At 42.3% G+C, this 12,378-nt stretch overlaps 1 protein-coding gene across 1 annotated transcript in view; it reads left to right on the top strand.

Moving 5' to 3' along the window:
* Positions 1–12,378, top strand: part of MAN2C1 (mannosidase alpha class 2C member 1) — a 1,630,015-nt gene that overhangs the window by 125,564 nt on the left and 1,492,073 nt on the right. The window contains exon 3 of the mRNA XM_044077185.1: positions 4,251–4,374. Coding sequence (XP_043933120.1) covers positions 4,251–4,374 — 124 coding nt within the window. The remainder of the gene's footprint in view (positions 1–4,250; positions 4,375–12,378) is intronic.

The following is a 12,378-nucleotide window of genomic DNA, read 5'->3' as shown; positions in this document are numbered from 1 at the left end:
CATTCAGCTCCAGGCAATATTTGTACCAGGAAAAGAAAATATACTAGCAGACATCCTAAGCAGAACTACCACGGATGCCCACGAATGGATGCTGCATCCAGACATCTTCAAATCCATTACAAGGAAATGGGGACTACCAGAAATAGACTTATTGACATCCCCACACAACCACCAATTGAAAAATTCTGCACAAGGACATACCACCCACTGGCTTGGAAGGTGGACTCCTATCTTTCAGTTGGAAAACCTGACAGCATATGCATTCCCACCTCTTCCTTTGATGCACAAGGTGCTATTGAAGATCAAAGAAGACCGCCCAAGGATCATCCTGATAGCTCCAGACTGGCCGAGGCAGCATTGGTACCCATTACTGAGGAGTATGTCTCGGGAACAAATATGACCTCTGCCCCTAGTTCCCTTACTGCTAACACAGAACAACTTCAAAACCCTGCATCCAAACCTGAAAACGTTGCAGCTAGCTGCCTGGAACATTGCATAAGACAAAATAACCCAGATTTATCTCAAAGGGTTAAAGACATTATCTTGGAGGCTCGCAGACCCTCAACAAGGAAAACTTATTCAGCAAAATGGAAAAGATATCTCATTTGGAGTGCAGCTAAAGGAGAAGATGTGTCACTGGTAAACATAGCTAACATCCTGGAATACTTGGCAGAACTTTTCCACAATAGCCTGTCCTATTCTTCCATTAAGATTCATGCATCAGCTATTTCAGCAGAATACAACATGGACCCTCCAGTCTTCTCTCATCCTCTACTCAGGCAGTTTCTGAGAGGAATTAAAATGTAAAGCCACCAAGGAAGCCACCATTGCCGCATGGGACTTGAACTTTGTGCTGGAAAAGTTGACACTCCCTCCTTTTGAACCAGCAGCAACAGCAGAATTACAGTACTTATCATGGAAAACTGCTTTCCTGCTTGCAATCACTTCAGCAAGAAGGGTTTCTGAATTACAGGCATTAATGGCAGTACAGCCCTTCCTTATCTTCCATCAAGATAGAGTGTCCATGAGAACTAATCCTACTTTTATGCCAAAGGTGGTCTCCAGGGTATCTCTAAACCAAGCTATCCACCTACCTACATTCTTCCCCAACCCTCAGAACAGGGGAGAAAGATTATTACATACCTTGGATGTACATAGGCAATTGCGCTACTACCTGGACAGAACCAAGAGCAATAGAAAAACTGACCAGCTACTGGTAGCATATGCAACAGGAATGGAAGGAAAAGCAATTTCAAAACAGACAATCTCAAAGTGGATAGGAAATTGCATTAGATTTTGTTACTCTTACCATGGAAAGACAACTCCAGAAAACATCAGACCTCACTCCACAAGGGCTACAGCCACTACTACAGCTTTTTACGAGGAGTGGCTACCAAAGACATTTTAGAGGCTGCTACTTGGAGCTCCGTGCATACATTTGCCAAGCATTATAATCTACCTTATACTCCAGATCCCGAGCAGGTTTTGCCACTGCTGTTTTGCAAGGGATCTTAACTACACCATAATCTTATTATTACCTCCTCCCCAGTTTGGCTATGGTATTCTACCCATTTGTTAGGACTGCAGATGCATCCTTGAAGGACATAGTACAGTTTTGTACCTACCATAAATGTAGATGTCCGAGAGGTATGCATCTGCAGTCAGGATTACCCACCCTCCTTCCCCTCTGTGGTACTCCTAGGGTATTTGCCCATCTTGTAGCTAGCTGGGGGAATCTATTATGGTGTATTTGTTTGTGTATATGTATATACATGTTTATTTCTATTTGCTCTCTGTTGTTTGGAAACATTTGCATTTATCCAAATTTAGCCTTCCTAGAGGGCACCTGGCATCTGGGGCAAGAAACACTGAGGAAAATGGCGTCGGCTGATGCCTTTATACCCGCTGAACTGCAGCTATGACGTCGGGTGAAGTGCGACATCAGCCGAGGCCAGACCCAGACTTTGGAATCCGGCCGACCGAAGGGCTGCCTGAGGCCAGGACAAACCCCCATTTGTTAGGACTGCAGATACATACCTCTCGGACATCTACATTTATGGTAGGTACAAAACTGTACTTTCCTTTACCTTTTACTACCTATGGGGAGTATTTGCTGGTAGCTGAAAGTATGTTGTTTGCATTTCTTATGTATGTTTTATTAGCAATTTGAATTGCCTACCTATTTGGGGGCACCTGACATCTGGGGCAAGAAAAACTGAAGAAAATGGCGTCGGCTGCATCTTATATACCCCTGTCGCACTGACGTCAAGGAGGAGGTGACAGCAACCGATGCCGGACCAAGACTTTGGAACTCAGGCCGGCTGGGGAACCGCCTGACGGCAGGATAACCCAAGTGTAATGACTGCAGCAGTGTCTGCACTTGAACATCTACATTTATGGTAGGTACAAAACTGTACTTTACTTGTTTTTATTTCTACAAAAATCAAAAGTCGACAAAGCAGCTGGACAAAAAATAAATAAAAAAAACTGCTCAAGGCTGGAAAATACGAAACCACAGACTAGCGTAACTTGCACTTAACGCTTTCATAAAAAAACTTCTTCAGAACTAAAAGAAATGTTACATCAAACTTCCACTTTATTCAACGCTTTTGTAAAAAACTTCTTCAGAACCAAAAAACAAACTCCTCGGATCATTTTCCTGGGTTAAATGAAGCTATCAATATTAAATGTTTCTTAAAAGATCATGAAGCGTATGTTTTATAATGTTTGTTATTGTAATGTATTCAATTATGCCCATTCTATAGTGCATAATGATGAATGAAGAGTTTGTTTTTTGCAAAGGGCTCTTTAATTACGATTTTACACTATGCAATTGATTAATTGATTTTAATTGTGTGCAGTATTTAAATGAATGTTTGATGTAACATTTCTTTTGGTCCTGAAGAAGTTTTTTACTAAAGCATTGAATAAAGTAGAAGTTACGCTAGTCTGTGGTTTTGTATTTTCCAGCCTTGAGCAGTTTTTTTTTTTATTTGTTTTTATTTCTGTTGATCTCAATCACCCAAATCCTGTCTATGCTTCATTTTTAACTTACTCTCGATTCATCTAGTCAACTATTGTTTTTTTTCCTTCTCTCAAGCATTTTCCGTTGAAACATTGGAAAATATTTCATTGGCACAGTCTGTTTGTGGTCTTTATTATCAGAAGAACAAGAAGCAGAACCTCTATCATGAATGACTTTGAAGCATTACTATAGGGTCTGTATTATATCAGCGAACGATGATTAATTGACCCCATGTAAGCAAAAGCTTACAATGTCGAAACCTCAGAACAGCAATTTTTTTTCCAAGGGAAAAAAAATCGCTGTTCCAAAAAAAACTTTAAAACATTACATAAAGTGGGGGGATTCACCCCCTACACCCCCAACACCCCCCCTACTTAAATATACCAACTCCGAGATCGCACTACAGTGCCAAAAACAGCAAAGTAACGGAAGCGGCCAAGCAAATTCTTTCCTAGGGAATTTGCTTAAAAGCCGCTTCGCTATTTTGCCTTTTCGTTCTTTTACATTCGACAGAATGCATCTGCAATCACTTAATAGGAATCCTTACTTTACACTAATGTTGTTAGCAAATAGTGACTTGAAGTGTTTCAGGTCTGCCTCAGAATTTACCAGCCATTCTGGTCACTGTCATTCACACACCTGCAATCTTTCCTTGCCACTATCTCTGTTTTTGAAGGCCTCTTTCACCATCTGCTTTATCAAACAATTCCATTAGTCTTCCACTGTTTCTTTCCTGCATTCAGATTTAAATGTGATCCTAGTATTTGTCACTGATGCCCCTAACCCAATGCTTTCTCTTTAGTATTACCTCCTTGCAAGCATATAAAAAAATGAAGGCTGGAAGTGAATGGAAAACCTTCTTGTTTGAGTGTTTGCCTACCTGTCTCTGTATGTATGTGCATGTATGAAATAAATGTGTGTGTGTGTGTGTGTGTGTGTGTGTGTGTGTGTGTGTGTGTGTGTGTGAGATGAAAGTAATATTTTTTTCTGTTTTTGTATTTCCTTGACCCTATGTAAGTGCATTGTGTTTGAGATGCTTGAAATTGTCACACCCATCAGTTGTTCCTTCTGATATTTACATTAGTTCACTGTCCATTTCTGAGTGCAACTGTAACTTTTTTTACTAACTTTTTATAGTTTAGTAAAAACATTTTACATCACTGCAAATTCTCTAGTTAAAATGCTGCATTTCTGTCAGTGATTCAAGCTCTGAACTTTATTTTAGGTGGTGGACATGTTGGTTTAAAGTACAGCTAACTATTCCTAAGGACTGGAATGGCAAAGAAGTCCATTTTTTGTGGGAGAGTGATGGAGAAGGGATGGTTTGGCGAGATGGACATCCTGTACAGGTGAGGATAGTACATTCTGACAATACATAATTTTATTTAAAATTTACTTGTAATAAATGATCAGAAAAGGCACAATATATGTTTCTAATGAACTTCTAGGTATTTCCAGAAGGTAGGTAACATATGCTTGTTTTGTGAATGGGAGAAATATTGACCATATTATTTTAAAGGTCTCTTTACAGTTCTGCAGTTATTGTCATGGAATCTTTTTTACTTTCATCTTGACAGTGGTCAGACACCTGCATGTGGGGTCTTCGTTTGCTGCAACATAGGATAGTGGTAATTTAATAGTATACACCCTCTTGTATTAGCAGAACTCTATCAATAACTGATAGTCAAAATTCCTGATGTAATACTGGAACCAAAAAATGCACCTCTGAACGCCATGGTCACTACATTTGTAATTGTTAGTCTGTGCCCCTTCTGTTCCCCTTTTACCTTCTCTGTTGATCTTCAGCCAGTCCAGTGATACACAGCAGGGGTTTTTATTTATTTATTTATTGACATTTATTTACTGGGAAAATGTGACTGGGCACAGGTACTCTTTCAGCAGAGGCCCAGGGAGAAAAGCTCCAAGGTAACTTATTAAATGTAATCGTATTTACAATAACACATTTTATAATGCAGCTTCAGTAAATGCATAGCATAGTAGTCAGTATAATAACATTTTATGTTTGTATTCATAAACAATGTACAAGTGTTGTATTGAGAATTTACAGATAGAAGAGTGGTGTATAAGATAGGTAGGAGTAATTTAAGAAATACAACAGTGTGAGGTGTTAGAGGGGATAAGCAAATTTAAGTGTTAATAGAGAAATAGTGATGAAATAGTAATTTGGTTGTGCTAGTTAGAAGAATGTATAGTAAAGAAGTACAATAAAGTGAGGTATTACAAGGGGATAAGTAGGTAGAGTGATTTAGTGCTTTAAAAGGAAGTATGAGAAAGGTGATGAAGGGTGTTAGGAGAGCTATTTCCTAGATGAGGAACAGGAACAAAGCCAGGAGGCAGAGAAGAAGTCTTGTAGTAATGGTTTGAAAATAGGAAGGTGTGAGGTAGACCTGACTAATATAGGAATTTTGTTCCTTGAAAAGAGGTAAGGTGTGAGATAGACCTGACTAATATAGGAATTTTGTTCCAAGTTCTAGCTACACTATTGGAATAGTGATTTACCCCAGCAGCCCTTTGTGGTTTGTAGATGGTAAGCAGCTTATCATTTGACCAAAGGGAACGGTTTGGAATATAGTATTGGAGTATGGGGCTAATTGCTGGGTAGGCAAATATGGTTGATTTTGTGGGTTAAGATGAACTGACTATAAGACGGGTGGTGAGACAGTACAAGTGTTTTTAGTGCTAAACAGTGGTGGGTCTGTTTATTGACTGAAGCTATATCATCTTAAAATCCCTCAAAACATCAGAGATCTGTTTGAGTGTTTCACTTGTTCTAAACCTTATTTATCCCACTCATCCTGTCCTTATTAGACTACTTACTCTACACATATTTTGGATTTCTAGCAAACACTTCTATATTTCTCTATCATTAATGTATGTTTTGCATGGCAATTACAATATTTAGTTTATATTTAACATATCAGTTTATTAAGTCACTGTTTTTCTGTGCTGTATAAAGTTAAATAACTGGTAATGGTGTTCAGTTTGCAGCAGTGTTTACTCAGATTATCGCCTAACTATAGACAGGCTGTAGATGGAATTACCTCTGTATACTTTTCTTGTTGTATATTGCTGTTCTTGATGTTTACTGTCATTGGTTTGGCTTAGAATGTAGACTGATTGTCTGCAACCTTCATCTGTGCACACAAATACTCCCTGCTTACTGTTCAGTAACATTCCACAGAAAAGTGTTTACCCATCTACTTTCTTGGCATGTTTTTGTGTTGACTTGCACATGTACAGTAGCAAAACAGTGGTTTAGTGGCTAGAGTGGAATTTATTTAAGTTAGACCAAAAATAAACATGGCTTTGTATAAGACAGAACAATGAAGATTTAGAATTTTCAGCCAACATCAGTAAAGTCTATAGATTCAGTCACCACACAATTTCTTGGCAAATAGCATGGCAGGTTTACTGTTTTGTGTTAGTGCAGTCAGAACAGACCGTCAGTGACTGTGTTATTGTGGAGCAAGAAATCTGCCATGTTTATTGAAGTGACACGCCCTCAAGTTTCAGATTTCAGTTGTTTGCAAACATCTTACTTTTGCTACTGTTCATATCTTTGACAGTCTGTCTGGCTTCCAATTTAAATTCTTTGTGTCTTTTTTAACTGATACTTTAGGGATACAACCTTCTACCTTGTACTTCAATTAATTTTTTTTTATTGATTGATTTATTGATTGACAGGAACCCCCTGTTATAATTTATATTTGACTGCCTCCTTTAGGCTTTCCTTGGAGAACAGACCCACCTCTTTAAAACAAATGCTGATATTTTGTGCTTTTTTTTTTATATAAGACCTTTCCTACGAGTCTTTAATAATTTTGATGCATTGGACATGTTGCTGTATCTTCTATACATGACAGGATAAGGCTGCATATCATGGGGCTGTACTACTGTTTCAGTTTTTGGGAGATGAGGTTACCTTGGGAAAGAAGTGAATTGTAAAGGACACCTTGGGCTTCAGTATTTTTTTCTTTTGTTTTGTTTTTCTTTTTTCTTATAATTAACATGAAAACTGGAAAATGTGGCATTATGTATTTGCACAACTCTAGAAAGCAGAAGCCAAACTGAAAGTATATGTTTGCCTGTTTATAATTGAATACTGAAATGAAAATTACTATTATTATTTCAGAGACAATAGAAAAAGCAATATATTGTAGGTCATACCTGTACTACATAAGGAGGAAGCCCGTACTCTAACACAGATGACCCAAATTCACTGTGTAACCCAGGAATTAGAACAGCAAACCAGGGAGAACAGGAGTGGATGACCACTGTCAGCTTGCCCATCCTACTGAGAGAAGGCAGCTTGATCTTCAGCAAGACTGACATGTAGCAGAGGCTGGGTAGAGTGTGGGCACACAACAAGCAAGTATACTTTGCAATGAAAGAATGCACATGTGCAAGGAAATTGCATAGTGACAAGTCTGGCATTCTTTGATTCCTGTAGGCCCAAGGCTGCCACCGGGAACTGGGGATTGGTGTCAGTAAGGAAAACTATGCTGGTTGCAGAATGATGCTCCCCAGTTAGAGAGACTAATGTCGGTAGACATCAGGAGGGAGGGGGAAATGTAAAAAAGCAGCAAATTAGCATTTTACACTAGTTTCTTAGGTTTACAGCTTTTAATGGTTCACAAATTTTTATCTTATGAACTGTGCCGTGAAAAATTCTTTATTTTAATGGTGTGTTTTGTATTAAATTAAGACACATATTTTATATTGGTTTTGTATTTTTGGTATTTTTGAAGAAAACTTGACTTGGGGATTTAGAATGAGCCCTACTGCTCCAGTTAAGGGCTATGGTAAAAAAGGCCATGTTTTCATGATGCAGTATTTTGTGATGCATTATATTCATAACTTAAAATGTGAAGTTGTTAAATCTCGCCGTTTATTCTCACTGATGGGTTCAGAGCCGATCCTCAGCTCAGACACGGCTGATGGCAAGCTCAAGGTTTGCCAGTAGCTCGAGACCAAGCCCCTTATCCCACAATGCACTGCTGGAATTACCTCAGATCTAGTTTGCCGCGGCAAGAGAGATCTTGGTGTTTCAGTTAGCTCGGACCATTTTAGAAACAAATTAACAGCAAGTCTATAAAAAAAGTTTTCTTTTTTTTGTTTAATATATATAGTGTGTATTAGTACTATTATATTTACTCTCTAGATAGTAGAAATACTTTAAAAGTTAGGGCCTTGTTGGCTTCTTAGTTTGTGTGGGCCTTAAGCCCCTTTTCTCTACTATTAATCTTTATTATAGTCACTTAACTATGTCGAATGATAGGGAGAAATCCCATCCCAAATCGGGATTCAAAAAATGCCCAGATTGTGGGCAGAAAATGTCTGTTACTGATGGACACATTCAGTGTGTCTACTGTCTTGGGGCTAAACACCTCCAAGACACCTGTAGCATTTGCCACTCCTTTTCTTCAAGAGTTCTCTTGGAGAGAAGGAGGAAACTTATAGACAGGGGATTGCTATAGCAATCTTTTTCGGAAGTCTTGAGTAGCCATGAGGGTGCTAGTACATCATCCAAATCCTTAAAATCCAAGTCTTCAGATAAGGTCTCAAAAAAGGCTGATTTCAGAAGGAGGGTCTTCGGTTCCACAGTCATCGGAACTGAGTGTACCTTTGATTCGGAGCCAGCTCTCAGTATTGGAGCTGGTCTCTGAAGTTCCTTCTTTACCTCTGCTCCAGTCAGCACCTTCGGTGCATTCAGCCAAGTCTTCAATTCAGCCTTTCAGATTTGGACATGGATCGGCTTGTGGAGAAGCTTTTACAGGCACCAAGACTTGCCAAATTGTTGTCAGCCCCGACCAGCACGTCGGTACCGAAGACTATGGAACCAGACTTGTCTACTCCTCCTGCGAGCCGTACTGGACTCTCGGAGCTGAAGGAAATTGAACCGATGGTGGTTGAACCCTTGGAGACAATACCCGCACCGGTGTTATCGGCTCCATCTACTCGGATGTCCTCGGTGCCGACCGAGGACTCTAGGAAGCCGACGCTCTCCCATCTGGTCCGGGGAGGATAGTCGCACCGACTTGTTGGTGCCGACTCTTCCTCTCAGGGCTTCAGCTCGGATGAGCTCAGCTCCTACCTCGGGCTTGGAGCCCAGGGTTTTGGTGCGGAAGGATCGGACGTTATTCTCGGGTCCGTCCACTCCTTCTCATCGGAGCCATGGTGCCTTCGATGCTATGAGGAGAGTTTTGTCTCCAAAGACAATGTCAGCATCGGTTCAGTTTTCCCTCTCCCCTCAAGCTCCTGTGTCTGCTTTTTCATCTACCGATCCGTCTAAGCGTAGAGACCCCAAGCCTCAAGTACCCCCACAGGGTGTCCCCTGCTCTTCTGAGACCTCCCCAGATCCCCCCACTGAGGAGGTGCCCAGGAAGAGACTGTGCAAGAGGAGGCAGTTAGACTCCCCACAGGAGTCTTTGACATCTGACGCGGACTTAGATGAGTCAGAAGGGTCCCCTCAATCCCCCTCTGAGGATATCTCCTTTGCAGAGATACTAGAGATCCTTAGAGGGGCGATTGGCAGTCCAAGACCCCTACTGAGAATGAGTCTGTGCTCTTGAAGGCTTTTGGGTCTCAACCTTCTACTTCTTGGGTGTCTCCACCTTATGACGAGCTCATGGAACTGATCTCTCGTAAGGCGTGGGAGTCACCGGAGGCCATGGAACCTGTCCCTCGTAGACTCAATAAATTCATATCTGCCCCAGTGGACAAGACATTTTTGACAAAAGGAGTGCCTGTTAATGCCATGGTGGTAGCTGCAGCCACCAAAAAGGAAGTATCTGAGACATCCTCTTCTATCCATCCCTCTAACAGAGATTCTAGGGTTATGGATAGACATGGGAAGCGCATGTTTAGTTCAGCAACTTTTTCTCTGCGATCATTGAACTACTTAACCCATTTTACAAGACTACAGAGAGATCTCCTGAAAGAGCTAGGAGATACTCTCCAGGGTACGGTAGCTGCAGGAGTGGCCGACAAAGTCAATGGCCAGCTCGCTACCCTAAACTCAGTAGTGAACTCGTCCATGCGTCTCATATCATATGCAGCTGATGGTTCGGTAGAGCCGCTAGTTTGGGCATTGCTCTTCGAAGACAAGCCTAGAGGTGTCTCTGTTCCTTTGCGGAACCCTTTAAGTCTTCCTTTATTAATATCCCATTCGATGGCTCATCACTGTTTGGGCCCAAAGTAAAGGAAACTGTAACCAGGTGTGAGCAGGAAGGCAAGACCTTATCTGCCGTTGGGGTCTGTTTTTCCACCCCCACTCTGCCCTACCCCAAGGGCCCTAGGGGGGGGGATGTGGTTCCGAAAAACTCAGGCAGCCTTTCAGGACACACGTGGAGAAACCCCCTCTAGAGGCAGAGGAGGGAAGATGCCACCCCCGTGGCAGAGGGGGTCCGCAGCAACAGGGTGACAGGGGTCAGTTCTCCGCTCAGTCCTACCAGTGCCCCTGAAAGGGGGCCTGACTGTTCGGCTCTGGAGGCAGTTGGGGGTCACTTGTCTTTGTACCCAGAAGCCTGGCTAAACATAACATCGGATACTTGGGTACAAAGCATAATTTCCAGAGGATATTTCATACCGTTCTTCACCCCACCCATTCCTATAAAGAAAATCCCAGATGTTCCACCCAATCTCAGGGAACAAGCAATCGTAGAGGTCTGCAGATTGCCAGAAAAAAAGAGTCATCCAACCAGTCCCAGCAGACCAAGTCAGATTCGGAACTTACTCAAGATTCTTTTTTGGTACCAAAGAAAACAGGGGACTGGAGACCTATCTTGGACCTCAACAGACTCAACCAGTTCGTAAAGAAAGAGAAGTTCCGAATGGTCACGCTTCAGTCCATTCTTCCCTTCTTAGGGGAAGGCGATTGGATGTGCTCCATAGATCTCAAGGACGCGTACTATCACATAAAGATGAACAGACGCTCCAGAGATCATCTGCGCTTCTGGCTGGGAGCCAATAATTACCAGTTTCGAGCCCTGCCCTTTGGTCTCACTACAGCCCCCAGAGTGTTCACCAAATGCATGGCAGTGGTCACGGCTCACCTGAGGCGTCTAGGATTCCAGGTGTTTCCATACCTAGACGATTGGCTCCTCACCACTACCACCAGGCATCAATTGACCCAGGCAACACAATACACTCTGACACTCTGCCATCAATCAGGCATTACAATCAACTTCTAAACGTCTGCCTTATTGCCATCTCAGCATACCGTTTTTATAGGAGCAGAGTTAGATACCTCAACTACCACTCTATGTCTCCCTATCAAAAGAGTCTCTCTTCTCCGCCAAAATGTCAGCTCGCCGGTGTCGAAGAACAAAGCTACAGCAGCGGAGGTATTGAAAGTACTAGGTTTGATGGCGGCAGCAATCCTGGCTATACCACTCGCAAGGATGCATATGCGAATTCTTCAATGGCTCCTCTTCGCTCAGTGGTCTTACCAGAAACTACCAATGCACCACATGATTCTTATCATGGATTCTTGCAGGAGAGAGCTTTGGTGGTGGTAGACGTCTCTTCATGTCACAATCTGAAGACCCTTTGCCCCCCCAGTAGCCACGGACACTTCCCTGATAGGGTGGGGGCATTTTTAGGGAAAGACTGCCCAAGGCACATGGACAGATCAAGAATCACATCTGCACATCAATGTTCTAGAGTTGAGAGCAGTACTTCTGGCGTTGCAGTACTTTCAGGACTCTCTCCCTCTAGGGACTATTGCAATTCAGACCGACAACATGTCAGTAGTCTGGAACGTGAACAAGCAGGGTGGAACCAAGTCCTGCCCCCTTTGTCGAGAAGCCCTCAGGGTCTGGCAATGGGCTGTGTCATCCCAGCATTTTCTGTTAGCAACGCACATCCCCGGGAAATCCAGCGTGATAGCGGACAAGCTAAGCATGGCAATATTACTCCCTCACGAGTGGTCTCTCAAACAACAGGTTGCGGAGTTGATTTTCCACAAATGGGGCCAGCCTTGCTGCTACCTTTTTGCCAGCCACATTAATTTAAAGTGCAGAAGCTACTTTGCCCTAATACCATTTCCCGGTCATCCCTCGAGAGAAGCACTTTTACACGATTGGCCCCCGGATCTCCTTTATGCATTTCCACCCTTCCCATTAATACCCAGATTTTTACAGAAAGCAAAATCGCTGGGAAGGACTGTTATACTCATAGCCCCCTACTGGCCTCGACAGATTTGGTTTCCGTTTCTCCACCATCATCTGTTGGAAAATTCATGGATCCTGGACCCAGTTCCGTACCTTCTGACTCGCCCGTCAGGGGATCTTCATCCTTCTCTGCAGTCCCTCAGACTAACTGCTTGGCTA

This window comes from Protopterus annectens, chromosome 7.part0, assembly GCF_019279795.1.
Source record: "Protopterus annectens isolate FY-2018-M chromosome 7.part0, PAN1.0, whole genome shotgun sequence".
Taxonomy (NCBI): domain Eukaryota; kingdom Metazoa; phylum Chordata; order Ceratodontiformes; family Protopteridae; genus Protopterus; species Protopterus annectens.
The sequence above is the reverse complement of the archived record's forward strand: the minus strand, read 5'-3'. Positions and strand labels throughout refer to the sequence as shown.